At 42.8% G+C, this 26,874-nt stretch overlaps 2 protein-coding genes and 1 long non-coding RNA gene across 4 annotated transcripts; 1 reads left to right on the top strand and 2 right to left on the bottom strand.

Moving 5' to 3' along the window:
• The first annotated feature begins 10,326 nt into the window (after positions 1-10,326).
• Positions 10,327-17,109, top strand: LOC103708180 (uncharacterized). The gene is made up of 5 exons (XM_008792994.5): positions 10,327-10,495; positions 10,641-10,783; positions 10,953-11,082; positions 13,784-13,975; positions 16,680-17,109. The coding sequence occupies exons 1-5, from the start codon at positions 10,442-10,444 to the stop codon at positions 16,890-16,892; spliced, it is 732 nt and encodes a 243-aa protein (XP_008791216.4). The 5' UTR covers positions 10,327-10,441; the 3' UTR covers positions 16,893-17,109.
• Positions 17,110-18,200: 1,091 nt separating this feature from the next.
• On the bottom strand, positions 18,201-24,970 carry LOC103708178 (uncharacterized). Of its 2 annotated transcripts, XM_008792993.5 has the most exons (7): positions 24,817-24,970; positions 20,252-20,317; positions 20,110-20,159; positions 19,976-20,040; positions 18,848-18,939; positions 18,669-18,740; positions 18,201-18,469 (listed from the first exon to the last, which is right to left on the bottom strand). In XM_008792993.5, the coding sequence occupies exons 1-7, from the start codon at positions 24,817-24,819 to the stop codon at positions 18,431-18,433; spliced, it is 387 nt and encodes a 128-aa protein (XP_008791215.3). In that variant the 5' UTR covers positions 24,820-24,970; the 3' UTR covers positions 18,201-18,430. The 2 variants fall into 2 exon arrangements, with proteins under 2 accessions (XP_008791215.3, XP_088559559.1); XM_088703433.1 differs by lacking the exons at positions 19,976-20,040; positions 20,110-20,159; positions 20,252-20,317; positions 24,817-24,970 and adding an exon at positions 19,037-19,250 and having other exon boundaries at positions 18,848-18,958.
• Positions 24,971-26,245: 1,275 nt separating this feature from the next.
• LOC149768696 (uncharacterized) lies at positions 26,246-26,874 on the bottom strand. The gene is made up of 3 exons (XR_016396008.1): positions 26,716-26,874; positions 26,542-26,613; positions 26,246-26,452 (listed from the first exon to the last, which is right to left on the bottom strand). It is a non-coding gene; the product is annotated as an uncharacterized LOC149768696 (long non-coding RNA).

The raw sequence follows: 26,874 nt of genomic DNA, 5'->3' as shown, positions 1-26,874 counted from the left end.
CCCACGAAGCAAGACAACCGGCCGAGGTGCCTGCCCCAACGACTGACCAGCCCTCAACTGAAGTTATGGAGGCACGGGTCAACCCCCAGAAAGAGCGGGTAGAGCCTGGTGAGTTGTTAATTCAAGTTCCCTTACGAGAGGACTTTCCCGGACTAACCGTGCAGGTCGGCTCTGGCCTTGGCGAACACGAGAGGAGTCGCCTCGTCAACTTCCTACGGGACAACATGGATGTCTTCGCATGGTCGCCTGCAGACATGCCGGGGATAGATCCGGAGGTCATGGTCCACCGGCTTCAGGTGAAGCCGACCTGCAAGCCCGTGCGACAAAAGAAGCGAGGCGCCGCCCCTGAACGACAACGAGCAGCAGCCGAGGAGGTCGGCAAGCTCCTTGAAGCCGGCTTCATCCGGGAGATATCCTACCCGGAATGGCTCGCCAATGTGGTCCTCGTCAAGAAAGCCAGCGGGAAGTGGCGTATGTGCGTGGACTACACCGACCTGAATAAAGCCTGCCCGAAGGACAGCTTTCCACTTCCCAGCATCGACCAGCTCGTGGACTCCACCTCGGGTCACGAGCTGCTGGCATTCATGGACGCCTTTTTCGGATACAATCAGATCCGCATGGCGCCAGAAGATGAGGAGAAGACAGCCTTCATCACCGACGGGGGAACCTACTGCTACAAAGTGATGCCATTCGGCTTAAAAAACGCCGGGGCAACTTACCAAAGGCTGGTCAGCCGGATCTTCAAAGACCAAATAGGCCGAAACATGGAGGTCTACGTGGATGACATGCTGGTGAAAAGCAAGGTGGCACAAGACCACATAGCCAACCTCAATGAAGCGTTCTCCACACTCCGAAAGTACCAGATGAAGCTCAACCCAGCTAAATGTGCATTCGGGGTCACCTCCGGCAAATTCCTCGGCTTCATCATTACACAACGAGGAATTGAGGCCAATCCAGAGAAGATCCGAGCCCTCCAAGAGATGACGCCTCCCAGGACGGTCAAAGAGGTACAGCGGCTTACGGGCCGAGTGGCAGCCCTCGGGAGATTCATCTCCCGCTCGGCCGAGCGCTGCATTCCATTCTTTGCAGCCCTCAAGAAGCCGAAGAACTTTATGTGGTCGGACGAGTGCCAGCAATCTTTTGAAGAGCTCAAGCACCTACTGGCTTCCCCTCCCCTACTCATGAAGCCTCAACAGGGTGAGCTCCTCTACTTGTATCTAGCTGTCTCCCCTGTAGCAGTAAGCTCGGTCCTGGTCCGAGAGCAGGGCAAACTCCAGAAACCAGTATATTATACCAGTCGGGTCTTAAGGGACGCCGAGACCCGATACTCCAAGCTTGAGAAGACCGCCTATGCTTTGGTCATCTCGGCTCGGAGGCTCCGACCCTACTTCCAAGCTCATACAGTGGCTGTGCTGACTGACCAGCCGGTCAAGCAGATCCTGCAGAGATCAGATCGTGCGGGTCGGATCACTAAATGGGCCATTGAGCTCGGGGAATTCGACATCGTATACCGGCCCAGACCGGCGATCAAAGCACAAGCACTCGCAGACTTTATAGTCGAGTGCACCATACCGGATGAGGTCGAGCCTGAACCTGCGCCACCGGTGGAGCTGACCCCGAGTTTGACATGGACTCTGCATGTCGATGGCTCTTCAAACTCGGAGGGTAGCGGAGCGGAACTTATCCTCACCAGCCCGGAGGGGGTGGTTGCCGAGCAAGCCTTGCGCCTCGAATTTCCTGCTTCAAATAACATGGCGGAGTATGAGGCACTTGTCGCCGGGCTTAAGCTAGCCAAAGAGCTAGGAGTGAAGGACTTGAAGGCCTTCAGTGATTCTCAGCTCGTCGTCAACCAAATTATGGGCGACTTCGAAGCCAGAGACCCGACCATGCAGAAGTATCTTCAGAAGGTACGGGATCTCGTCTCGACCTTGGAATCCTTTCATATTCAACATGTTGCCAGGTCGGAGAATCTCAGGGCCGACCAGCTATCAAAGCTGGCGTCCCTCGCATGAGCGAGCTTCCCAAAGAGGCAGTGCTGGAATATCTCCAAAAGCCCAGCACAGACGAGCCCGAGCAGACCCTCTGCACCGAGTTCGAGCCAAGCTGGATGGATGAACTCATCAGCTATCTGCAAGACGAAACCCTCCCCGCTGATGAACGAGAGGCTCGCCGAATCAAGCGCCTCGCCACCCGGTACACACTATACAAGGGAAAGCTCTATCGGAGATCCTTCACCTCTTCCCTCCTCAGATGCCTTCGCCCAACGGAAGCTAATTATGCCCTGCGCGAAGTCCACGAAGGAATTTGTGGAAACCATCTGGGAGGGCGAGCATTGGCCCATAAAATTCTGCGCCAAGGATACTATTGGCCGACACTCCAGAAGGATGCTATGGGCTTCGTCCAAAGATGTGACCGGTGCCAAAGGAACGCCAATGTTCAGCGCCGGCCCTCGGCTCCTTTGACTTCTATCAGCTCCCCTTGGCCTTTTGCCCAGTGGGAAATTGACATCCTCGGGCCATTTCCACTGGCCACCGGGCAAAGGAAGTTCCTGGTCGTCTCCATCGACTATTTCACTAAGTGGGTGGAAGCTGAGCCCCTCGCCCGGATCACCGAGCAGAAGATGCGGGATTTCGTCTGGAAGTCCATTATCTGCAGATTCGGGCTTCTCCGCATCCTTATCTCTGACAACGGTCGCCAGTTCGACAACATCCACTTCAGGGAGTTCTGCTCCGAGCTTGGCATTGACCATCGCTTCACCTCGGTCGCGCACCCTCAGACGAACGGAGAAACCGAGGTAACAAACCGTACTATTTTGCAGGGTCTCAAAGCCAGGCTCGACAAATCCAAAGGACAATGGGTCGAAGACCTATACAATGTCCTGTGGGCTTACCGGACCACGTTCCGCGTCCCCACCGGCGAGACCCCCTTCAACCTAACATATGGGACGGAGGCCGTCATTCCACTAGAGATTGGGCTCCCCTCTCCAAGAGTCGAGCACCACGATGCCAGCTCCAACTCTTTGCAGCTCAGAGGCAACCTCGACCTGATCGAGGAAACAAGGGAGGCCGCCCGAGTGCGTATGGCAAGGTTTATTCTTCTTCCCTGACCACGGTTGGGATGCCCCGGTGCCTCGGGATGATGGAGTACCTACGCGGGCTCCCTGAAGATGTTCGTGAGTTCGCGGCGCGTTCTCCACCGGCAACGAGCTCGGCTCGTGCTCCATCGACTATGAGTAGCGGCCCTCTCTGACCGGACGAGCTCGGCTCGTGCTCCATCGACTATGAGTAGCGGCCCTCTCTGACCGGACGAGCTCGGCTCGTGCTCCTACCCCGACCTCGGCCGGGATGCCTCGAGACGTCGAGATGCCCCGGTTTATCGGGATGCCTCGATGCGTTGGGATGCGGTCTTCATTGACCAAGACGAGCTCGGCTCGCTGTCCGCCGGCTTCAGCCGACGAGCTCGGCTCGTTCTCCATCGCCGGATTTCTCTGCCGACGTCCCCAAAGAACGGAGTCCGAGCAGAGGAGCGTCTCCAGTCGCCTCGGCGCAAGGACGCACACGGTACAAGGTACCCATTTATTTAATATTTTTACATTATCTTATCTGCTTTCGGATTTCTCTGCCGACGTCCCCAAAGAACGGAGTCCGAGCAGAGGAGCGTCTCCAGTCGCCTCGGCGCAAGGACGCACACGGTACAAGGTACCATTTATTTAATATTTTTACATTATCTTATCTGCTTTCGGATTTCTTTGCCGACGTCCCCAAAGAACGGAGTCCGAGCAGAGGAGCGTCTCCAGTCGCCTCGGCGCAAGGACGCACACGGTACGAGGTACCCATTTATTTAATATTTTTACATTATCTTATCTGCTTTCGGATTTCTCTGCCGACGTCCCCAAAGAACGGAGTCCGAGCAGAGGAGCGTCTCCAGTCGCCTCGGCGCAAGGACGCACACGGTACAAGGTACCCATTTATTTAATGTTTTTACATTATCTATTCTATTTTTGGATTTCTCTGCCGACGTCCCTAAAGAACGGAGTCCGAGCAGAGAAGCGTCTTCAGTCGCCTAGGCGCAAGGACGCACACGGTACAAGGTACCCATTTATTTAATGTTTCTACATTATCTATTCTGTTCTTGGATTTTTCTCTGCCGATGTCCTCAAAGAACGGACACCGAGCAGAGGAGCGTCTTCAATCGCCTCGGCGAAGGAGTGCTCATGACACCAGCACATTATTATACTAAGTCCGGTGAATTCCCGTCACGAGCTGATGAGCATTCGACCCATTCGTTGGAAACGAATCTGGTCCGCCCCGGCAACGCGAGGATCGAAGTTCACTAACTTCGCAAAAATTTTAAGTCCTAGAGACCGCCTTAGGGCTCGGTCGAATTCTGGACTGAGCTCGGGAAGACTCTCCGAGCCCAAATCCTTGGTATAAGCACAAGCGTTGCTATACCACTGGTTGAAGGACCGAGCAATGGAGCTCGGCAAGCCAAACTTAAACTCAAACCCTGTGGCGGGTAAAGCTCAGGCCCTAGAGCCCATATCCTCGGAACCTAAAACAGATCCGAGCAGAGAAACTTGGACTACGATAGACGAGTTTCCAAAAAAAAAAAATGTATATTCATTTCAAAAAGGCCCGTAGGCTAAGTACAAAATTCGGGTTCGGCCCTTACAAGTACGGGAGGCCATCCCGACTTCACAAGAGCCCGACCACTTCGGCTTCGGCAGTGTCGGGAGCGGCGGGCTCAGCAGTCGGGACCTCCTCGGCCTCGGCAGCGATGGGAGTAGCCTCGGGGGCGGCTTCGGTCGCCTCGGCCTCCGGAGCATCCGCCTCCGCATCCGGCCTTTCGACCCCTGCTCCCGGTTGGAGCAAGTTCACGTCAAAATCCGGGAGGAGCCGCCGCAATTGATTGCGGAAATCCCGGAAGCCCTGGATCAGCCCATTCACGCCCTCCTCTTCCAGGAGGTCGCGGAACTCCTCCGACTCGCGAAAGAGCGCCACCGCGCTCTGAGCTTGCTCCCGAGCCTCGAGCTCCCGAGCCTCGTGGTAGGTGGCCTTCTTCTCGAGGGTTTTTATTTTCCGCTCGAGCTCCGAATGTCGGAGGCGGGCATTCCCCACCTCCTGCTCGCGGGAGGCCAGCGCCTGCTCGACTTCGGCCAATCGAGCCTCAGCAGCGCGCAGCTCGGACCTCGCCAACGCATGTGCGCCCTTTTCCTCATCGAGCTCGGCGGTAAGAGCTCGAATTCTTCCCTCGGATGCTCCGACCTTTTCTTGGAGCACCTATCGTTCGGCCTCAGAGGCCTGGTACTTCGCTTCGGAGGCCTGGTACTTCACCTCGGCGGCCGTGTACCTCGTCTGGGCCTCGTCATACCCGCGCTGGCACCTCCGGGCCTTCTCCCGGTATTCTTGTACTAGGTACATCAGCATCTCCGTCTCGTGCAAATGCTGTAAAAGAGACGAAAAGAAAAACATAAGGCGCCACTAGTAGAAAATCTATACAGATTACACAGGTGGAGAATTTTACTTACCCGGACGGCGTTGCAGCGGGTAAAGTCCATGAAAGCATTATAGCTCATGGACTGCATCATGGCCCGGTCGGCTGGGAGCAGCGCGACCCGGAATATCTCAAGCGCTACTCGAGGGTTTTCGAGGGCTGAATCACCCTCGAACACCGACCAGGTGGGTGCAAGGGGCACCCGTTCCACCGAGCCCGATGGGCCCGGGAGGCCAGCATCGGCTGGCCTAGGCGGAGCCGACCCCGAGGCTCCCTGACTGCTCCCCGGCTCGGAGCTAGGGGGCTGGGGTCGCACAAGCGGCCGATCTGACCGCCGCACAACTATGGCGGGGCGTGCAAGCACGGGACCCGCGGAACTCCTCCCCTGGTCGGCAACCGAAGCGTCCTGCCGACCAGGAATCTGCGCTAAAGGCGCTGGGCATGGGGGCGCTACCGAGGCTCCTCTGGAGCCCGAGCCCCCGGAATCTGCGCCCTCCCTCCGACCAGCTTTGGGGCGCGCGGACTGAGAAGGGCCCGCCTCGGAGTGAGCGGGGCGAGAAGGACCCGCCTCGGCCACCGCTGCCGCCAGGGGCGCCGAGGGCGCTGGGGTCGCCGAGACCTTCTGTTTCTTCCTCGGCTCGGTGGGCTCGCCCGAGAGCTCGGCTGCCCTCTTCTGGAAACGGGCGTAGAGGACTTCGCTTTTCGTCACCATCTTTGCGATATCTACAAAGGCGAACAGGATTAGAACATTAGAACAGTAAGGAAATAAAAAGAGACTAACTACCCTTACCGTGGGGACGTGCCGAGCTCAAGCCCACGTTCACCAAAGCGTCCTCACATATGAGGCCGTTCAGTAAGATGCCGTCCCCGAGGCTGCGGATGGCGTCGAAGATCCCCTGCTCACGTGGAGAAAGTCTGGGGGGTTTGTTGATGGACTTGAGCTGAGCCGATCCCCACCGGGGGTCGAACCCCCAGGACTGTGCAGAACCAAGGAAGAAGAATTTCTCCTTCCAGCCATGAATGGACGAGGGGGCACCATGAAAGAGTGGCCGACCCGCCCGAAGGGCGATGTAAAGCCACTCCCCGTCTCCCGGATTCGACTTAAAAATAAAAAGTCGCCGGAAGACGTTGACAGAAGTCGGAATCCCCTGCAGTAAACACAGGGATAGAAAACCGACCACCGTCCTCCAGGCGTTCGGAGTGAGTTGCGCCGGAACCAACTGGCACACCGTTAGCAACTCATTCACGAAGCCGTGAAGAGGAAATCGGAGGCCGGCCCAGAGCGATTCCAGATGCACTCTGATCCGACCTACCGGAGGATCGGTTATCCGGTCCCTCCGCCTGACGGGCTCCAAACGGAACCCCTGAAGAGGGAAAAACCACTCTTCGGTCATTTCGACCTCCAGGATGCTCATGGTGGACTCGACCTCACTGGGAAGAGAACCCATTGCAAAAAAGAAAAAGAAATCAAAAAAGAAGGACGACCTGGGGAAAACGCCGGAGAATAGAACTTCGGACTGAGAGAGGCTGAGAGGAAGAAAGCTAGAAGCAGAAGGCAATAGAAAGAGGACAGAGGGCCAGGGGAGAGTTTAAATAGACCTCCCCAACGGCCAGGATCAGCGAAAAAAACGCTGTATCCTGTTTAGATGGCGACGCGTGTCGGTCCAAAAGACAGAACGACGCATTTAATTAGGGCTAGCGCTTCGGACGCCGAAGCGCCCCATCAAATCGTGCGGCCCCATCATGAGCCCCCGACGCGAGGACGCTTCGCAAAAAGTGTCCCAATAATGAGACTCTTCGGGAAAAGAGAGACGCCGCCTATTAAAGGCACCTCAAAGCGCTCGATAACTCAAAACGCGCAACAAATTAAAATTTTCGGAATTCGTAATGCCCCAACTAAAGCTACTTCCCGCGCTCCAGCTGGTAGCCAACTGGAACTCGGAAGTCGGGGGGTAGTGTTGGGGGAAAAATCCCAAGTCATACCGCCACGGAGGCGCTCGGCCAAAGAGCGCCGACCAGGAGGATGCTCGGCCAAAGAATGCCGACCAGGAAGGCGCTCGACTAAAGGGCGCCGACCGGAGAGAGCGCCACGAGGCGCCCAATCAAAATAACCAAGTAGAGATGCTCGGATAGGAAGAGCCGACCAGCGGACGCCGACCAGAGAAGCGCTCAACTAGAAAGCGCTGACTAGAGAGAGCGCCAAATAGAGGCGCTCGGCTAGAAGGTGCTCGCCCAAAGGGCGCCGACCAGGAGTACTCGAAGCAACCCCGCCACAGGGCGCCCCTCTGGGCGACCAGCTCGGCTCGGCACTCTTGCCGAGCCGATACCTTAACTAATACTCCTCCCCGCCAAGCTTTCTCGAAAGGTCTGGCGGCTATACACGCGACTCTACTACAACCTGCCACTATCTCCGAGCCATCAAGGCATAAGATCTCCGCAGGTATTCGGCACGACCTGCCATTAATGCATGAGACTCCCTCGAGTCTCCAATGCACTCAGTCATTTAATGAACACGGCTCAAGACGATCTCCGGATCACTGAACCATCAAAGCGTATGGCTCTCCCTGACCGTCGGTTCATTCGGTAATAAATGCACTTACCATCCACGGACCCCAGGCCCATCACGGCCGGCGGTTCAACCACTCCAACAGGTCCGATCGACCGTGACAACTCCCTGATTCCGGTCCGATTCGGTCCCGTTCTCCACTACGCCATTAATGGGCCAAATCGTGCCCAATTATTACAAAAGAGGACAAACCTCCTGTCACCTCCTAGGTAACAAAAATCCTTCTATAAAAGGAAACCTGGGGAAAAAAGGATGGGGGCCCCTGGACAGAACCCTCCTGGACCGGGTGAAAAGAAGCAAACAACACAGACACGATGGAGGATATCATCCTCTTCATCTTCTTCGTCTTATCCAAATATTCCTGCTGTCTTCTCCATATACTCTCTTCCTTGCTCTCTCCACATATCTGCCCCCTCTGACTTAAGCATCGGAGGGCCGGCGCCGGGGAGCCCGGCCACCGGCTTTTTGCAGGTCTTGCACCCCTCCAGGAGGACGTCACCAGTCGGCGCGCCGCCGACCACCGTCCCTGCAGCGAAGCTCCTCCTTCCCCGGCTTCGCGGCGGCCCTCGGGTCCAATTTCCAGCAAGAGTACCCATCTTATGCTCCACCCCTAAATAATATTGAATTAATTAGGATCTATTTTTTCATATATTTTAAATGAACCCATGAAAATGAGTAACTGCTTGCTTGTGAAAGAAAATGAAAAGCATGCATCATATTATGAGTTAGCAAATGTGGTTTTCTAACAAGACTTTCTTGGACGCATCATCTTCTTTTTGGGATTTCCGCGTATTCCACGCCCAACCATCACCAATTTGGTGCGACCGTTTTGGTACAGCTTGGATAAAAAAAAAGTCTTGTACAAAATGTGTCATATTTAAAAAAAAATTATATGCACATCCTCTTAAATATTAAAATGTATGTGAATACCTTCTTAATTAATATTTGTATATATATTTTTATAAAATATTTACTATATATATATATATATATATATATATATATATATATATATATATTCTTTGCATATATATCCATGTCATCTAACACTATTAAAAAAATTAGTAGTTTAAAATTAAAATAACATAAATATTCTTAATAGGTAAATATTAAAAAAAACGTTTATAAAGGAATATATACCAATAGCAATTTTTGAAGGTATTTATGCAATTTTATATATTTAAAAAGGTATAAATGTAAAAAAAAAATGGATTGTTGCATAAATACTTTCCTAACTATTGGAATTTGCATGCATATCTTCTCAAATTAATATTTATATACATGCCCTTACAAAACACTATTTTCATATAAATATCTTTAACATAGTAATTCAGCTGACGTGGTTAACAAAAAAATTTCCGTATTTTTTTATTATTTAATTACCGAATAATTTTTTTATAAAATAATATTTTTACATAAAATATTGAAGAGGAGGCATTAGACTAAATTCGAGTGTTAAAACAAGTTGAAATAGACAAAAAAAATAATTTTTTTGCGTGTAAACTCTCTTAAATATGTAAAAATTTATGAATACTTTCATAAAGTTTTTATTTGCATATATATATATATCCGTATAAATATTTTTTTTTTATATTTACCTATTAAGAATATTTCAGTTATTGTTAATTTTAAATTATGTTTCTTAACTTAGATAGTATGGCACATGAGTAAGAAAAAAAATGCACAAAATAAGTGTTTTATTACAATATATATATATATATATATATATATATATATATATATATATATATATATATATATATATATATATATATATATATATATGGGTTTTTTGCATGGATATCCTTTTAAATATTCAAATTTGCGTGTATAAAATTATCAATACAAAATTTTATTTAATTTTGAATTCATATAAATATAATTTTTTTTAACGGTGTTAGAATAATCGTTAGATTAGGGCATATGTATAATAACAGTGTTTTATAAGAATATAGGTACAAATATCAATTTTAAGAGGGTATACATATAAATTTGAATATTTAGAAGGATTTCCATGCAAAAAATTCTATATATATATATATAAATTTGGAAAAAAAATATTTATATAAATTTTAATATGTAGAGGATATGTCTGCAAAAAATCATCGTTGTCATCCTTTTTGTGCGGTAAGCTCTTCCAAACTTGGCCCGTTGGGCCGTCGTACGACTCGTTATAGTTTGGTTGGCATCATCCGGCCCGCGGCGGAAGCGGGAAACGAGGCTCCAGAGTCCCCAGCGGAATATTCTAGAGAATCGAAGGTACGAGAACGAGAGCGAGCGTGGAACCAGTCCGCTTGTCCAAAATCCCTTGAGAAACCTGCCCTTACTGCTGAGAGTCACAACCCTCGCCGCGTCTCCGCTCTCCGGCCACCCGTCCGCTCGATGGCCGCCGCTTCCGACGCCTTCCAGAAGGTACAGATCCACCGCGATGACACCGTAAGTCCGCTTCCCAATCTCTCCTCCTCCCCTTTCTCTTCTCTTTTTCTTGTTCTTCTTTCGCTCTCTCGTTCGGAGTCCACACTTTCTAATGGTGGCCTATGATGAAAATTCTAGTGAAATTAATATTTTTTTTAATCTGCAGACATTTGATGCCTATGTAGTTGGAAAAGAAAATGCTCCAGGAATAGTGGTGTTGCAGGAGTGGTGGGGGGTTGATTTTGAGATCAAGAACCACGCTTTGCACATTGCCCAGATGAATCCAGGTTTTAGAGCTTTAATTCCGGAGTAAGATATCGATTCCAAGTGGTTAGCCATCAAAAATTGCAATCAGTTTAATGTCTTCTTGACTTATTTCAAAGCAAAGAGAAATGGTTGTGCGCATTCGTCCATCCATAGGACGACAGCCTTCTATTACCTAATCTTGATCGACTTCCTTGCTTTCATCTGGTTTCAGTTTGTATCGTGGAAAGGTTGGCCTGGATGTTGCTGAGGCACAACACTTGATGGATGGTCTGGACTGGCAGGGTGCTGTGAAGGACATACGTGCTTCAGTTAACTGGCTTAAGGCGAATGGTTCGTCCAAGGTAAATGCACAGATTATGTCTTTTTGTCTGATGATTTGATGGTTTTGGTTACAGTGGCTGATGATAGTGCTGCAAGGGCCAAATTTATGTATTCTTTTTGAGGACACTGTTTGTGGGTTCACTACCTTGGCTAGGGCTACATCATAGTCACAGGTTTTCGGCATTGTGGAATAATTTGGCTAGAGTTCGGACAACAAAAGTAGAAAATAATAAAAATTTGGAAAATAAAAACATTATAAATATTTGTAGGTTTATTTACTTAAATATAAGTATAGCACAGGTTAAGGTAACAACTGATGGCAAAAACTCACCTCTAGCAATAATATATGGTATCAGTAGTTTGTAACACATAAATATGTATTAAATTAGTCAAGAATAAATGGAGAATCATTGTAAAATTTGTATATAGTTCTGAGAATACTTGAATAGTTCTATATCAATTTACTTTTGGAGAATAATTCGGAGAATGATTTGGTCAAGAGAAAAACTTAGAATAATTTGAGAATTTTTTAATAATTCAGAGAATATTGTACTTCAACTATCAATCCTCAAGTTGGTTTTTGCTCATTTATGATCATAAGGCCTTAGCTGCATCTCTTGTCCACTTGTTCCATAAGAATTAGAACTTAAGCACTTAAATGGATAAGGCTTTGGTTGCATCTCTGGTCTACTTGTTCTTTATGAGCTAGAAATCAAAACTATCTTACAGTATGTGGTTGTTTTTGGAAGATTAATCATTGCATTATTCCCATGTTCACTAGCGAAGAGGTGATTGCAGACCAAGTTGATTGCAAATAAGGAACCCATACAACTAATAGAAATCCTATGCAATACAAGAATCATTGCCAGTGCCAATGAGAAGTGGTTCTTGTCTACTTGTTCTGCATTCCGCACTTTGCCAGGAAACATGTTGGAAACACTGTTCTCCATCAAGAAAGCGAATAAACATACAGAAAATAAATACCCATCTTACTTCTTCTAATTGCTTTGCATCCTTGGTACGCGTCATTCTCTGTCTTTTAGTGCTTGCACTTAAAAATGACACGCATAAACATTGAATTATCATTTTGACTCATTTAAATGTTATTGACTTTCCAAATTACTGTGAGAACTAATTCTGATAGGCATTAAGATCGGCATCCTTTCTCATAATGCCAAATGCAAAGATCTTTGGGCAGGTCATATTGATTTTATATATATCGACCATGATTTAAAGTCAGTGAAAGCTGCGAGCAGACTGCACCACCAGGCATTGGAAAGCTTCTTGAGGCTGAATTGTAATCAAGTAGTATAGTCCAAGAAGATCAATAACCACTTATGAAGAGATTTCAATTTAAGCTTTACCATATGAAGAGCCCATGGTTGAAGAATAACATGTTCATTCCATCAAAAAAATTACCACTCACTCCAATATTGGAAGATCAAATCTTTGACTATCAACAATTTTGGCAAGTAACAGCAATCCAATTGTTGGTGATCCACTGGAGAAGCATCTGGATGATACAGAATTGTAGATGAGATTCAAACTTCTTCTTCAATCAAAGATGACATCCAAGGATATGATGGCTTGTTCCATGCAATATTTTTGAGAGTATCAACTGCATGATAAGAATGAGCATAAGTCAGTAAGAACATCTACAGTCCAAATTGCAAGAGAGAGAGAGCGAGATAGAGTACCAAATAACACATCAGTTAAGGTGACACTATATGTACTAGGAAATTTCTGTGCCCTTTCAATGTCATTACTGCTTTTGAGTTATAGTTGTTGTTTTCTTATTGCTTGTATATGTCTTCTCTTCGTCTGCTCCAAGAGCTCATAAAGTTATATAAAAAAATTAATCAAGACATAATGAACAATTTATTTATTTTGTTAATCATCGCCGCATAGGTGTTAGTTGAAATTAAATGATTTTCTAACCACATAATAGATTTCATAAATCCATTCAAACAATTCAACATTATAGATCATTTAAAAGGCCATTTTATACTTCTGAAAAATATTGCTCTCTATGGAAAGGTTTTAAGTGCCAACATTTGCCAGGCCAGTACTAGCATCAGCACTAGGTTAAGACAACACCCATATATTCCTTTTCTTTAATTTTTAAATAAAAGGTCTCATTAATGTACAGTTCTTTTTTTTTAGTATAGCTTGAGTCTTGGCACGTGCATATCATGCCTAATTCCTTGCTTCTATTTATTATTTGTGTGATCATGTATTAGTCTATGTGTTCTATAATATACACACGGTGTTTGCTTTTCTTCTCTCGAAAACTTTAGCTTCCTTTTGTTTCTTTCTGTTGAGATTAGGAGGGGCTAACTCCCACCTTCCATCATATACCCACCCCATCACTTGAGGGTTGACTCCAACCGGAATCAAACCCCTGCCCCCTTGCCCTAGTAGCAAGGGTGATACCATCCAAGCAAGCACTTGGTGGTCATTAGCTTCCTATTTTAGAGTTGGTGGATCTTCCATTAGTTTTTATTATGCAATAGACAATGCAATTCTTGTTCTATACAATGCACTATTTATCAGTGTCACTTCTCTTTCTATTTGTTAGTTTGGTTCAAAATGTGAAGAAAAATTTCACTTGAGCCTATTAGAAGGAAAATGAATGATTTACTTTAAATTGGATCTAGTTCAGTTTTTTATTATTTTTTTTATTTTTTTTTCTGAGCTCATATAGTTTCGTCTGTTACGTAGGTTGGTGTAATTGGATTTTGTATGGGGGGTGCTTTGTCCATTGCAACTGCAGTTCTGGTCCCTGAGGTAGATGCTGCTGTTGCCTTCTATGGAGTTCCTTCACCAGAACTTGCTGATCCCTCCCAGGCAAAGGCTCCTGTGCAGGCTCACTTTGGGGAGCTTGATAACTTTGTTGGATTTTCTGATATCACTGTATGTTCCTTCTTCACCACTAAGTTTTTCACTATGTTGGTTTTGAGTTATTAATTGTGCTTCCTTTGTCTGATGAACAACTATATTCTTTTGATTGAATCATTGAAGAAACTTGCATTCTACGAATACTGTTATCTGACTAACTTATTTAATTTTCTTGTAGCACCAGAAAATAGGAACATGATTCTGGCAATTCGTTATGTTTTTGTACTCCTATGAATAAACATAATGATGTTTAGGTTTAAGCAGATACAATTTAATCAGCATAAATAGTTCTTTATGATGGTGTGGTATGACAGCCTGTAAGGTTTCCCATATGGTCATGTACCACCTAGAGTTTGCTGTAGCATCCTGGAGTTTTCAGTATCTTTCTTATTGATAAAAATTAAAGTAAGTTGAATGGAACGTTTAAGTTTAGGAAAAATTATAAAGACACCCCTCCAAGTTTGGGCCATTTCTTTAAGATCCCACAAATTTAAAAAATTTCAATTAGCCACCAAAACTTCATTTTCATTGCAATGTGGCCTAGTTGTCTATTTGGGTCCTGACCTATTAATAGAGTGAGGAAAAAAAAAAAGCAAAAATACTCTTGATTTAGAGAGGTCAAATCGTGGGTTCCATGCAATCTCAAAGCATCCTATCCTCTGTCATCCACCCACTTGCACCGATCTATCATCCATTCACTTGCACAGCTCGTCAAGCATTATATTCTCCTTCATTCATCCACATGCGTAGATCTTAAAGCGCTCCATCCTCTATCATATATTCATCTGTGCAAATCTTAAAGCATTCGATTCTTTATCATCCATACATCTGCACAAATCTCAAAGTGCTTCATCCTTTATCATTCATCTGTCTGCATAGATTTTAAAGCGCTTCATCCTCTATCATCTATCCACTGCATAGATCTCAAAGTGCTGCATCCTCTATAATCCATCGACCTACACAAATCTCAAAGAACTTTATCTTGTATCATTCATCCACCTATAAATCTCGCACTCCATTCTCTGTCATTCATCCACCTACACAAATCTCAATACTCCATCTTCTATTATCCATCCACCTACATAGATCTCAAATCACTCTATCCTCTGTCATCCAGCCACCAACATAGATCTCAAAGCACTCCATCCTTTTTCATCCATCCACATGCATAGATCTCAAAGTACTCCATCCTATGTCATCTATCCGTCTGCATAGATCTCAAAGTACTCCATTCTATGTCATCCATCCGCTTGTATAAATTTCAAGGCACTCCATCCTCTATTATCCATTTGCTTGCATAGATCTCAAAATGTTAACTCCTTTGTTATTCATCTTCATGCATAGATCTCAAAGCGCTCCGCCTTTTGTCATTCATCCATCTGCACAAATCGCAAAGCACTCCATCTTTGTCATTGAGCCACTTGCATGTATCTCAAAGCGCTCCATCCTTTGTCATTCATCTACTTGTATAGATCTCAAAACACTCCATCTACTTGACTCTTCTTTCCCTCCCCTTCAATTTGTGCCAAAAAGAGAGCCCCTGCTAAGTTAGTGGAAGAGGGCACTTTTAGGATTTTATAAGAGTTTGGTAACATTTTGTAATGAAGATAGATGGTTGGGCCACATTATAACGAATTTGAAGTTTTGGTAGTTAATTGACACTTTTTAAACTCGTGGGGTCTAAGTGTAAATGGTCCAAAATTGGAGGGGTGTCTCTGTAATTTTTTCTTAAGATTATGAGATAGAGGTGCAATTAAGAGATTTCAGATGTTGATGCTTCTAGTGGAAATGGAGACAGCATAGGGCATACCCTAACATTTCTACACTATATTTTATATTCTAAATAATTTATCTCCGAATGAGGATAGCCTGAGTAAATCAAGCATTCTATCACCCTTCAAAAGTAGGCATTTTTGCTATTTTCTGAGGCTAAAGATATATTTTTGTATATTTACTGCTAATTTACCTCCTATATGTAGAAAAAACTTGCATCAGGCTTTATATCTGATAAACAAAATAAGTATTCATAAGCTGTTAAACTTGAACTTTGGATTTACCATGTCCTCTGTTCTTCCAGCTCCCTGCTATCCACAGAATGTTGAATGATATCCAGCAATTCTTTGTGTGCATTCAGTAAAGCACACAGTTTAAGATCTTTATGGCTGCTTCTTTTGGTGTGGTTGTTTTAAGGACTGGTAAGACTCATTATAGTTGAAAATCCAATATTGAAAGTTGAAACAATATTAATCAGTTTGAAGTTTTAGAGTGCATTTTGGACAGTATAAAGTGATCAGCAACCATGGTATAAATTAGATGGTAGCATCAGTTGGTTGGGATTAATTAGGGTATGGCTTATTCTCACTTTTCTAGAAGAAAAATAACTTAAAGATATAGATTATGTTTCATAGAATAAGAATGATCTTTGATGATCTGAGGCATTGTTCTGACATGCCTGGACTCTTTCCGTCATTCTACATGATTCTGATCCTCATTCATACTTGCAATATCAGTGATAATGGCATAATAAAATCCTGTTTTATATATTATTTGCTTGGGGAAGTTGTGACTTGTTTGTCATGCTGGCAACATCAACCATCTTGCAACTTTGCCAGTGTCATTGCTGGCTGATTTTATAAAGTCTAGACAATCATTTGTATCGTTAACACATAAAAGTCATCTGAATGTTCGCCATGGGTTTAATCCGTGATTTAATTTTCAGGCAGCAAAATCCTTAGAGGAAAAGTTGAGGCCCTCGGGAGTTCCATATGAGGTCCATATATATCCTGGCTGTGCTCATGCCTTTATGAATGCTTCGCCTGATGGCATCAAGAGGCGGAAAGCAATGGGAATGGATGATAAGAACCCTGCACCGGTTGATCTGGCCTGGTCTCGTTTCCGCCCTTGGATGGGTGCTTACTTGCTGTCTCCTTGAATTGTGGTTCTAGGACTTGGATCGACCCAGTAAAGGCTGCTTAATAATTATAACTTTGCGACTAGCATGGTGTTTGCAGTATCTCTACGGCTGCTTTGTGAATTCCATGTCATGCGAACTTGGTCGGGCATCAGCTGTCTGATATATGTCTGTCTGTAATTACATGAATGCCCGTGCTTAGAACTATATGGAATGAATAGCCATTTCTAACCCCCCCCCCCCCCCCAAAAAAAATGTACAGCACATAAGTACTTAAACATGCATCTTTTGGAGTGTGATGTGGCATTGAAAATGATCCTGGTGGTGGTGTTCCTTTCATGTGATAATTGGTTGTTCATGGAGATCTGGTGCTTATATGCGGTTGAGTTGGTATATTGGAATTATGGAAGCTCATTTTGAGAGATGGACATGGTAAATGGCATTTTGACCTGCTTGAGTATGAAAACCATGTGTTGTTCATGGAGATCTGCTCTCAGATTTGATTGGCTTGGTATCTCGGAATGGATGACTCGTTACGGAAGTTCATTTGAGCAACGGAGTGACAGTAGTTCCTTTCAGCTCGGGCGTTGCAGCCGTTACAGGGGTGCCTCCCCAACAACTTGGTAGCAAGGGAACCGCACCATATCCCAAGGTCTTAAGCGTCTGTGAAGCAACCCTAGTAACCATAATGCGACTCCTCTTGAAGAGCATCACGGTTGTGCTACTGGGTTTGAGTTTGGTCTTGACTCAAATCCAAACTAATGGCGTAATACATAATCCAATAATAGTTTACATGCATAAATACATGAAGTATGATACATTGATATGATTTTAAAAACACCGTAGCACGGGCACTCCATGTATATTTTTTCATACATCTCGCCTTCTGAATTCAGATGCTGACCGCAGGACAGGTTTTTGTGTGTTCGACGCTCAATACAGAACCCCGAATTGCTGACGGATAAGTGATATGACAGGTTAAAAACCGTCCAGAAATCTCAACATGTTTTCTCTAGCAGATGATAAATAAGATCTTCTATGCTATATTTCTTGGGGCTAATCAAATTGGCCCTCAAGCCATGCCCTTGATTTAATTATCACATGGTTGGTCACTAACATTAACATGTTGATATCTCCAAGGGAATCCTACAGATAATTTTTTGCTTCCTTTGCAGCTCAATTTAGAGATCCTAATGTTTCTTATCATCGCCTTATACCAACAATATGTGTTAAATATGAACACACTTTTCAAGCAGAAATTTCAAAATGCATCTTACTTCAAACTAACCTTGTTGGAGCATGACGTCCCTAACAAATTCCAAGAGGTGATTGATCATCCCAACAACACTCTATACCGTTAAGTAATAACAGTTACAATAGACAAGCACAGTGCTTAAATTTGAAGAGCAGACAACCTTATAAAGTTCATTCAAAAGTAGCTGGAATTGTCATGAAGCGATAATATGATGTAGGAAGAGATTGAGCCTTCGGTCATTTACAACAATTCACCCACTATTAACTCCATCAACCACCAAAAGACTGTAGGAAGAGACCTAGACTTAATCATCATCTTCGAGAACACTCCGACGCCTTTGAATCTGATGAGGCAAAGCAAAAGTGGAACATTGTGTCCCAAACTTTGTAGTGCATACTTAATTCATATGGATAGAGGCAAAGAAAAGATAGTTATGGTATGTTCTATTCATTGTTATGGTTATGATTCTTCTAGGTATACCAAATAGCTCGGCTTTTATAACAACGAACAATCTAGCAGACAAGTCAAGGTCAGCTACTTACCGTAACTTTAGTCTGTTTGCTTGTTTGGTTGTTGATCTGCTCAAGAAGTGAAATAAGCCTCTCTTCAGATACCTGCAAACCAAATATGACAAAAATTATTTAAATGTTGAAGTTTAAATAAATGATAACTCCATTTTAAGGTGGACATCAGCTGTCCTAAAACTTACAAATTGCATTACCTTTTCAGAGATCTGTCCCATTTGAGCAGCTCTAAGAAGCACATCTTCTACTCCTCTTGCCTTGTCAGGCTTCACCAAAGCAATACGAGCTACTGTTAATACATAGAAGAGCTGTACTTCAATGATCAAAGCCTGGTGGAACTTAGAGAAGAACAAAAAAAAAAAAATCTTTTCTTTTTCCTCTTTTACATTTTGGATATATGATGGATATGCCACTGTCCCAAATTCCAATGGTCCCCAGCACAAACGTATACCACTAGACACTGATGACATAAAAACGAACATAAAACACGCTCATGGAAAAGGCAAATATGACACACTCACAAATATCTTTTTTTCAAAGAAAAGACATTCTCACAGGTATCAGAATTATGTGCAATACTATCTGCCATGTTTGCTCAATATCACAAAAGAGATCATCTGATTGCCTTTCTACATGCTTCTATGGAAGCATACATCTGTTCAGCAACCTAGGGTGTGGAAATCTTACCCCTCTCTCTACCCCCTATTTCTTGATTAAGATGCAATAATCAAGAAAGAGAGACCAAATCCACCCCCCCCCCCCTTTCTTGCATTTATATTTCAAGAAATAGAATTCTGAATTTTTACAGTTCTATACCGTAAGAAAATCATATTAACTTCCACATGCATGACTGCCCTGACCACAAAAAAAAAAAAAGCCTAATGCGGTTAATGTGAATAAAATTGTAGCACAAGCATATCATGAAGAGACACCTTAGCACACTGCCAGTAGTAGATAATTGTAATGGACATATAAGCATGGACTGAAGTGCAGGTCAGCATAAGTAGATATGGCATGGGATATCACATGCACTGGCACAGTACTCTGTACAAGTGCTTGGCACACTCCTGAGTTCTGAGTCAGTGCATACCCAGCACCAGCACGATGTATAATAGCGCCAATACCTAGCTGATATGCAATATCTCAATTCCTAAGTTTCTCACTTACCCATGTGAAGATGCCAACCAAATTTACACCATTATGAAACATCTCACATCGCAGCTCAATAACTTGTAATAGCAAAATATTATATTATTGCAGGATACAGTTTTACAGTAACATTGGCAGTCCCAGTCCAAAAATAGGAGCTTCAAGGAAGATCTTACATCTTTCTCTTGCTTGAGCAGACAATATCTGACTAAGCATCAACTGTCTGTGTTCTTCAGCTTCCCTGAATCAGAATTTTATGACAGTTAATTCTATAGGATTAACTCGGCAAGTTATTTAGAGAAAATCCTACCTTTTGGCATCTTCTTGTGCTTTCTGTTGTCCTGCATTTTGCTGACTACCCTGATTCAAAAGATGCCATGCACCAGAGGATATAAAAGAATTAAGGAAGTAATTTTTAAAGTATTTATTTATCATGTAATGGGCTGATTTACCATGCCATGTTGTGCCATCAATTCTTGCATCCTTCTTTGCCTAATGGCTTCTAGCTCTGGATCATCCTGTTAGAACATAATAAATCAAATTTTCACTTCAAAACACTATGAATAACATAGACATATAAATTTTTATTTAATTTTATGCCTTTTAATAATCTGTTTCATTCAATGTTCAGTTTTGGCCTTAATCAGTTTGCAAAAATTATGTACTATCATTAATATGTAAAGGAATGCCATGTATATATAAAATAATTTATAGGACAGGACAATGCAAATCAAATCTTTAACACAGGATTCAATAAGAAGGAAAAAAATAAAAAAGGCCAGAGAGATGCAGGTCTTTATTTAGGTAAATGTGTCTGTCCTACCAAGCGATTTTTCTCTCTCTTTACAGGAAGAATAGACCCGATGAAACTCATCATGCTTTTCTAAGCAAGTTATTTGAATAATGTTTCATTTCTAGGAATATCAAATTTCAAAAGAGTATAAAAGAAAGAAATTGGCACATGCTACGTCCCTAAATGTATCCGCTCCCCTAATTGGGCCTCTCTTTCTTGATAAGAAAGTGGATAAGTAGGACTATCTATCAATTGTTTGGAAGTCTCTAGGATAATTAACTGAGCTCCAAAAAATCGCCTAGCCTTCCCTGTGCCCATGTTGAGGTTACTTCTGTGAACTGATCTAAGTTATGGATCATTCGAACAAACAAAGGATACCACTCTCATGCAATAACTGCAGAATGGTGGATGGTGGACCGCCAGACCAAGTTCGCTTGCAAAGCTCATGTTGAATGAAGAAGATTTTTATGCAAGAACATCAAATAGGATTACATGGTCAAGTGGAGGCTGTTGAAGGTGGAAAGTGCATTGGCGACACTGACCGCCTAAATACGTTTAAAACTTCCTCATATCCTGATATGGTGCAGGATCATTATTGACAAAAAATCTCGATCCATGATCCAGATCAGAATAACCCTAAAAAAAATCTGGATCTCATCCTTGGCTAAGGAGTAAGGACCAGTACAAATCATTAGATCCAGATCCATATTATCGATCATGCAATCCCCTGGGCCATAAGATCCAACTTGATCGAATTATTTACACATTAAAGTCCATGTCAAAGACTGTTTTCTATAATTTATTTGAGAATATATAATTGCTTATTTATCACTAATAAGCCTCAAGCAATTTTATATTAGCAAGCTCCTAATCCTCAGGTTTTCCTATCTTTTCCTTTTTTTTTCTTTTTTTGAGAAGAAGCTCCTTAGGGTTTTAAACTTTTGAAATTGGAAAGCAAACAAAGCATGGAGTTAAAAGCAAGAAGCTGATCTTTGTACTTTTACAACCAGTTGTTAAATCTGATTTTTTTCTAAATACTCCACCAAAAATGATAATTGAGTTGATGTATCTGGAGGAATATTATATAAATATCTTGAATAAGTGGACATGATGATTGTTTCATTAGGACCCCTCAAAGAAAAGATGAATTTTTCACTAGGAATGCTATACATGAGCTTATGATGCTGGAATCTAGACTTATATGTATCTCTTTATGTTCTGTATTCATTTATGTTACCAATTGATTCAATTTTTCAAGCCTCCCATTTCTCTTAAATTTCTGAATTTTTTGTACAAAACCTGAAAGGATCTTGCAATATTGACAACATTGTGCACAGTACCTACCATCAAGGGTTTAAGACTTTGTAACACACTTTCTTGTTCAAAACTAACTTATGACATCTGAACCAATACATCAAATAAAACCACAGCACCTCTACTTTCATTCAAGGACCACCAGTCACACTTATGAGTTATAGGTTAACATAAAATTGGTATCTTTCATGTATTAGTCCGAGTTTTCAAGGGATCAAAATAGTTTTGGTTCCTCCTGATTTGTAAATTTAATATCTCCTCACCAAAAGCCATATCTTAGATCATTTGAAGTATGAATCCTTGTTACCATGCATCATCACTGAAGAAACATACTTTTACATTCCAAATCAGATCTCACAATCATCCATGTCCATCCAAGATATGTAAGGTCCCTTCTTTTATCTTTCCTAACACTTGATACAAGGACAACTCTTCTTGTTAAAACACTTTAGGCCTATAATACATATAACTACACCATCTCAGTTGGTTTTCAACCTTTACTACATGCAGCTCCGAAACTTCTTTTATGGAACCTATAGCCCCGAAACTTCTTTTATGGAACCTATAGCTCCGAAACTTCTTTTACTGAACTCTTGTTCAAGCATATCCATCTTTTTCAACAAACCCACCTAAGCATTCTTATATACAGAACATAGAGGCCATAGTTTGGGTCCTTTATTCTGATTAGCACAAAATTGAATGCTTCAAAAATTGTCAAATTAGCTTTTCTCTATCAAGGAAACTGACAATCACATAGTATCCAAAAGTAACTCTCCATTTCATTAACCCCATTGAAGTTCAGTAAGATTTCTTCTCATATTTCTCAATCGTTCTATCTATTAGATTAAAGATAACAAAGAGATCATATATGGGTATCCTTGGACAACAACATTGACTAATTTATTGATTGTGCTTTTCATGTTTCCTAAGCATTCTCATTTACATTATATTCTGAAATTGTCGCTTCCAGATTCTTGCACTTAAACACACTCCAAAATCCACTCCTAATTTGGGTCTACTTGGATGCTATAAACAAGGTTAGCGCAATGCTAAAGCATTCTGAGATACTGGTATTGATCCAGCATTTCTTACATTCATTTTCAAATATGGACACTTCAAAATTAGTGAATAAAGAGTTTAAAACCTGTTCTTCCTTTGCGAATGCATAGATGAAATTATCTTTATGTTTCTCACCTTTTTCTGACTAGTTAAACTTGTATTAAGATGATTCTCGAGAAAAACATGGGACAATCTTACTGGAGGGGCTCTGCCACATTGGTTGGATGGGTGAGGAAACCGTGCCACACTACAAGGGTTCCCCCTCTTCTATGGGATATCTGGAGGATGGCCAAAGACTTCACCCACTTCCACATGAGGCATGCGTACCGAGAGGCAAACAATGCAGGGGATTGGATGGCAACCTATGTAGCTAATCACTCGGGGGGCACAGTTTGGGAGGAGAAGATCTTCACATTTCCAATTAGTTCCGAGACACTTTATTTTCCGACTTTCTTAGATGTTTTGATACTATACATGTATGATTTGTTCGCACAACCAAAAAAAAAACATGGGACAATGTAATTCATAGTTTCTTTTTTTATCCATACACCTAGGGTTCAACGGTTATTTAATATGTTGAATGAAGGCCTAAACATCAAGATACTATAATTTCTATTCTCATTAGTGGTTATTGCACCACCACCACCACTACCACCACCACCACCCCCCCAAAAAAAGAAAGAAATCCTTATAGTATACAATTCAAAGCCAGTGACACCATGAACACCTTTTCTTTCCCGCACTTGTCATTAAACATGATCTACCACGGGCTTTGAATGAGATTTTGCTTAGATAAGCTGATTACACTAATTCTAGCTTAAAAATATTTGTAGAATAAACACTAGTTATACAAATATGCTTTAAAAAGATATGAAGAAATGATTCCAATCACTAAAAGGTAAAATAATTTATAACGGCATTGACCACAATGGTTTCAATCAATTCAGTGACTGAACCAAAACTGGTCTACTTCCAAAACTGATGGAAACTAGACAAATACCTAAGCTTGGGTTAGTTTCAAGTCTGCTTTGGCAGAAACCAATTAGTTTCAGTGGTATATGCTAGTGGTCTCTATAGGGTTGGCATTATGGCATGCAATGATAACTTCCAATAATAACTTTTTTTTTAATCCATCACATATGCTTCCATATTCAACAAATTCATTCTCTCTCTCACACACGCTCTCTCTCGAAAGAAAAAAAAAATATTTGGAGTGAGAAGCTCTTTAAAAAAAAACACAATAAAAGTACCTAATGCAGAAGCTCTTTTCTTTAAAAAAAAAACAATATTAGAAAAATTGTTTCCAGTTCCCATGAGAGAAACATGATTGCAATTCATTTTTCATTACATATAAACCGTACTTTACCAGACATCTTTCCTTGCTCAGACATCAATGAGCCAGAAAAAAATCGTTCTTTTAACTGCTCATGTCTCCAACTAAGAAGGTTATCTTTATTCAAGAGTTCCATCAGCCCTACCTTTTCCCTTTCAGTTCGATCTGAAAAAAACTTTACACAATCACTAGCCTCCAAACTTATCCATTCGAAAACTAAGATTCCTGCATTTAGAAGAGACCCGGTCATCTGAAATTATCCTTGAACCCATACGACAAGACCGAGTAGGTTTGGAACTATTGGAATCACAAAACCCCACCATTTTTTTGGGCTCTGCTCTTTCTGATCACCCACGGAATTATAATTATTCTATACGTGGAGAGAACAGAAATTGATCTAACAGGTTCAAACCTATGGATCTAACATATAATCCTAAAAAGAACAAAACCCTAATTGCCAACACATCAAAAAAATGATCGAATTCAAACAAAAGATAGGAATGGGGGATCGTGTATACCATCTCGACAGCTTGGATGTTTAAAGATCGAACTCCGTCTCCGAGTGGGTTAGGGGCCTGCTATCTGGTTCGTAGCTCCTCTCACGCTACTGCTTCGTGTTTTGCTTTGCTTCTCCAAAACAAAAGCGCCGATGCACTCGGCCTTTCTCTCCCCTCGTTTTGAGAGGGTTTTTTTTTTATAAAGGGAAAGTGATTTTTTGCGTGGCTCGTAGATCCTAAAAAAATAATATATTTGAGAATAGTTTATATTTAGTCGCCCATGTATTTTTTTAAAATATATATATATAAAATATGCTCGTAATAAAAAAAAATCTTACACCATTTCATCTAGAAGCTGAAAAATATTTTTTAAAAAAAATATTTTAATTTCCAATCAATAGAAATTAAACTTTATCCTCGTGAAAAAACTACTTTTTTTCTTGGGAGCCCCCACCTTTTAGCCATCTTAAGATGAATATTAATGGGAGCTTGCCTGCTGGAGGCAGGAGTGCGGGAGTGGCATTTGTGATCAAAGATCATTGCTCCAAGCTGTTTGCTATAGAGATGTCGTTCCTTCGAGGATTCAGTTTTTGGGACGAAGCTCGGTGCTGCATGGGAGAGGCTCTTACATACGAGACATATACTTGATGCCAGCTGTATCATTCTGGAGGAAGACTCAATTTTGTTGATTGAGCGCTTACGGAAGGAGGGATGGGGGAAGTTGAGCACCCGCTCCTAAGTGACATACGACGAATACTACGTGAGTGCCATATTGCTCAGGTCAGGCACGTCTTTCGGAAGGCGAACCAAACTGCGAATTAGGTTGCCTCATTTGTTGCTCATCATTCTGGAGATTGTCTGTGGAGCCAACAGTCCTCTATTCCTTCTGCTTTGTATAGTCTTCTTGACAGTAATGTAGCTGGTTGTGCTCATGCGGGAGCAGTGTAAGCAGCCGTGTACCAAAAAAAATACTTTATTATTATTATTTCTTTGAAAATTTTGACTAAATATAAGATATTTTTCTATTTTTTCATTAACCTCGCTTTTTTTTGTCTTTTCATGAACTAAACAAATAGGGCTGGAAGTGGGCCGGGCCGGGTTGGGCCAAACCCCTACCCAAGCCCGGCCCGAATTTTTTTTCCGGGCTTCGGGCCGGGCCGGAGCCTGAAAAATTTTTAAGGAACAAGGCTCGAGCCCGGCCCGAGCCCATTTGGGCCGGCCCAATTGGGCCCTAACCTGGGCCGGCCCGTTTGGGCCAGCTCGTTTGGGCCAGCCCGATCCCGAGCCCGGCCCGATCCCCAGCTCGGCCCGATCCCGAGCCCGGCCAGCCCGTTTGGGTCAGCTCCAATGTAGTTTAAAAGCTGCTAAAAATCCTACCAAACGAAAACAAAATGTGATTGGCAAAATATAAATGCATATAAAATATCAGATGCTTTATGCTTAAAAGCTGCACAAAGAAATGAAGAGAATATATCATACAATATGCAATTAGGAGTCACAAAGTCATAGCTGCCCTGTTTTATGTGCTTCTTTAACTTATTTTTCATATTTACACTTATTTTCATATTTACACAGCAGATAAGCATTCTTATGAAGCAGAGAGCTTATACCACCTGGGTTTCCAGTGCCTGGAATATGTCTGTTCGAGAAACCATTCCTGTTTGAACACATTTCAGATCATATCAGTAAATATTCATTGACAAGATCCCCAGAGAACAGTTTAGTCTTTATGTATATATCTCTTACCTACAACTTGCTGTTTTTCATTTACGATTGGTACCCTATGGATCTTCATCTTAAGCATCAAAGCTGCAGCATCTGCACGATATTGCAGCCAAGAAACAAGAGTATTTCCCAAATTTTATGGAATCACATACGCAATTATGTTCATAAAGAAAGAAGGTTCAGTTACAAACTTACCTAAAACTGTCTTGTCAGGTGACAGAGTGATGGCAGGAGAGGACATCACTTCACCAACCTTCGATTTCAACTGCTTAACCAATAATACCCTATCAGAAAATTGAGTAGAGGAAGAGGGATAGGAGAGGTAGGGAAATAAAAATTAACTTCTGATGAAAA

Source organism: Phoenix dactylifera, chromosome 1, assembly GCF_051530095.1.
Source record: "Phoenix dactylifera cultivar Ajwa chromosome 1, Ajwa_hap1_PhDact_Kaust_v1.1, whole genome shotgun sequence".
Taxonomy (NCBI): domain Eukaryota; kingdom Viridiplantae; phylum Streptophyta; class Magnoliopsida; order Arecales; family Arecaceae; genus Phoenix; species Phoenix dactylifera.
Note: the sequence above shows the minus strand (reverse complement) of the source record. Positions and strands in the feature narration are given on the sequence as shown.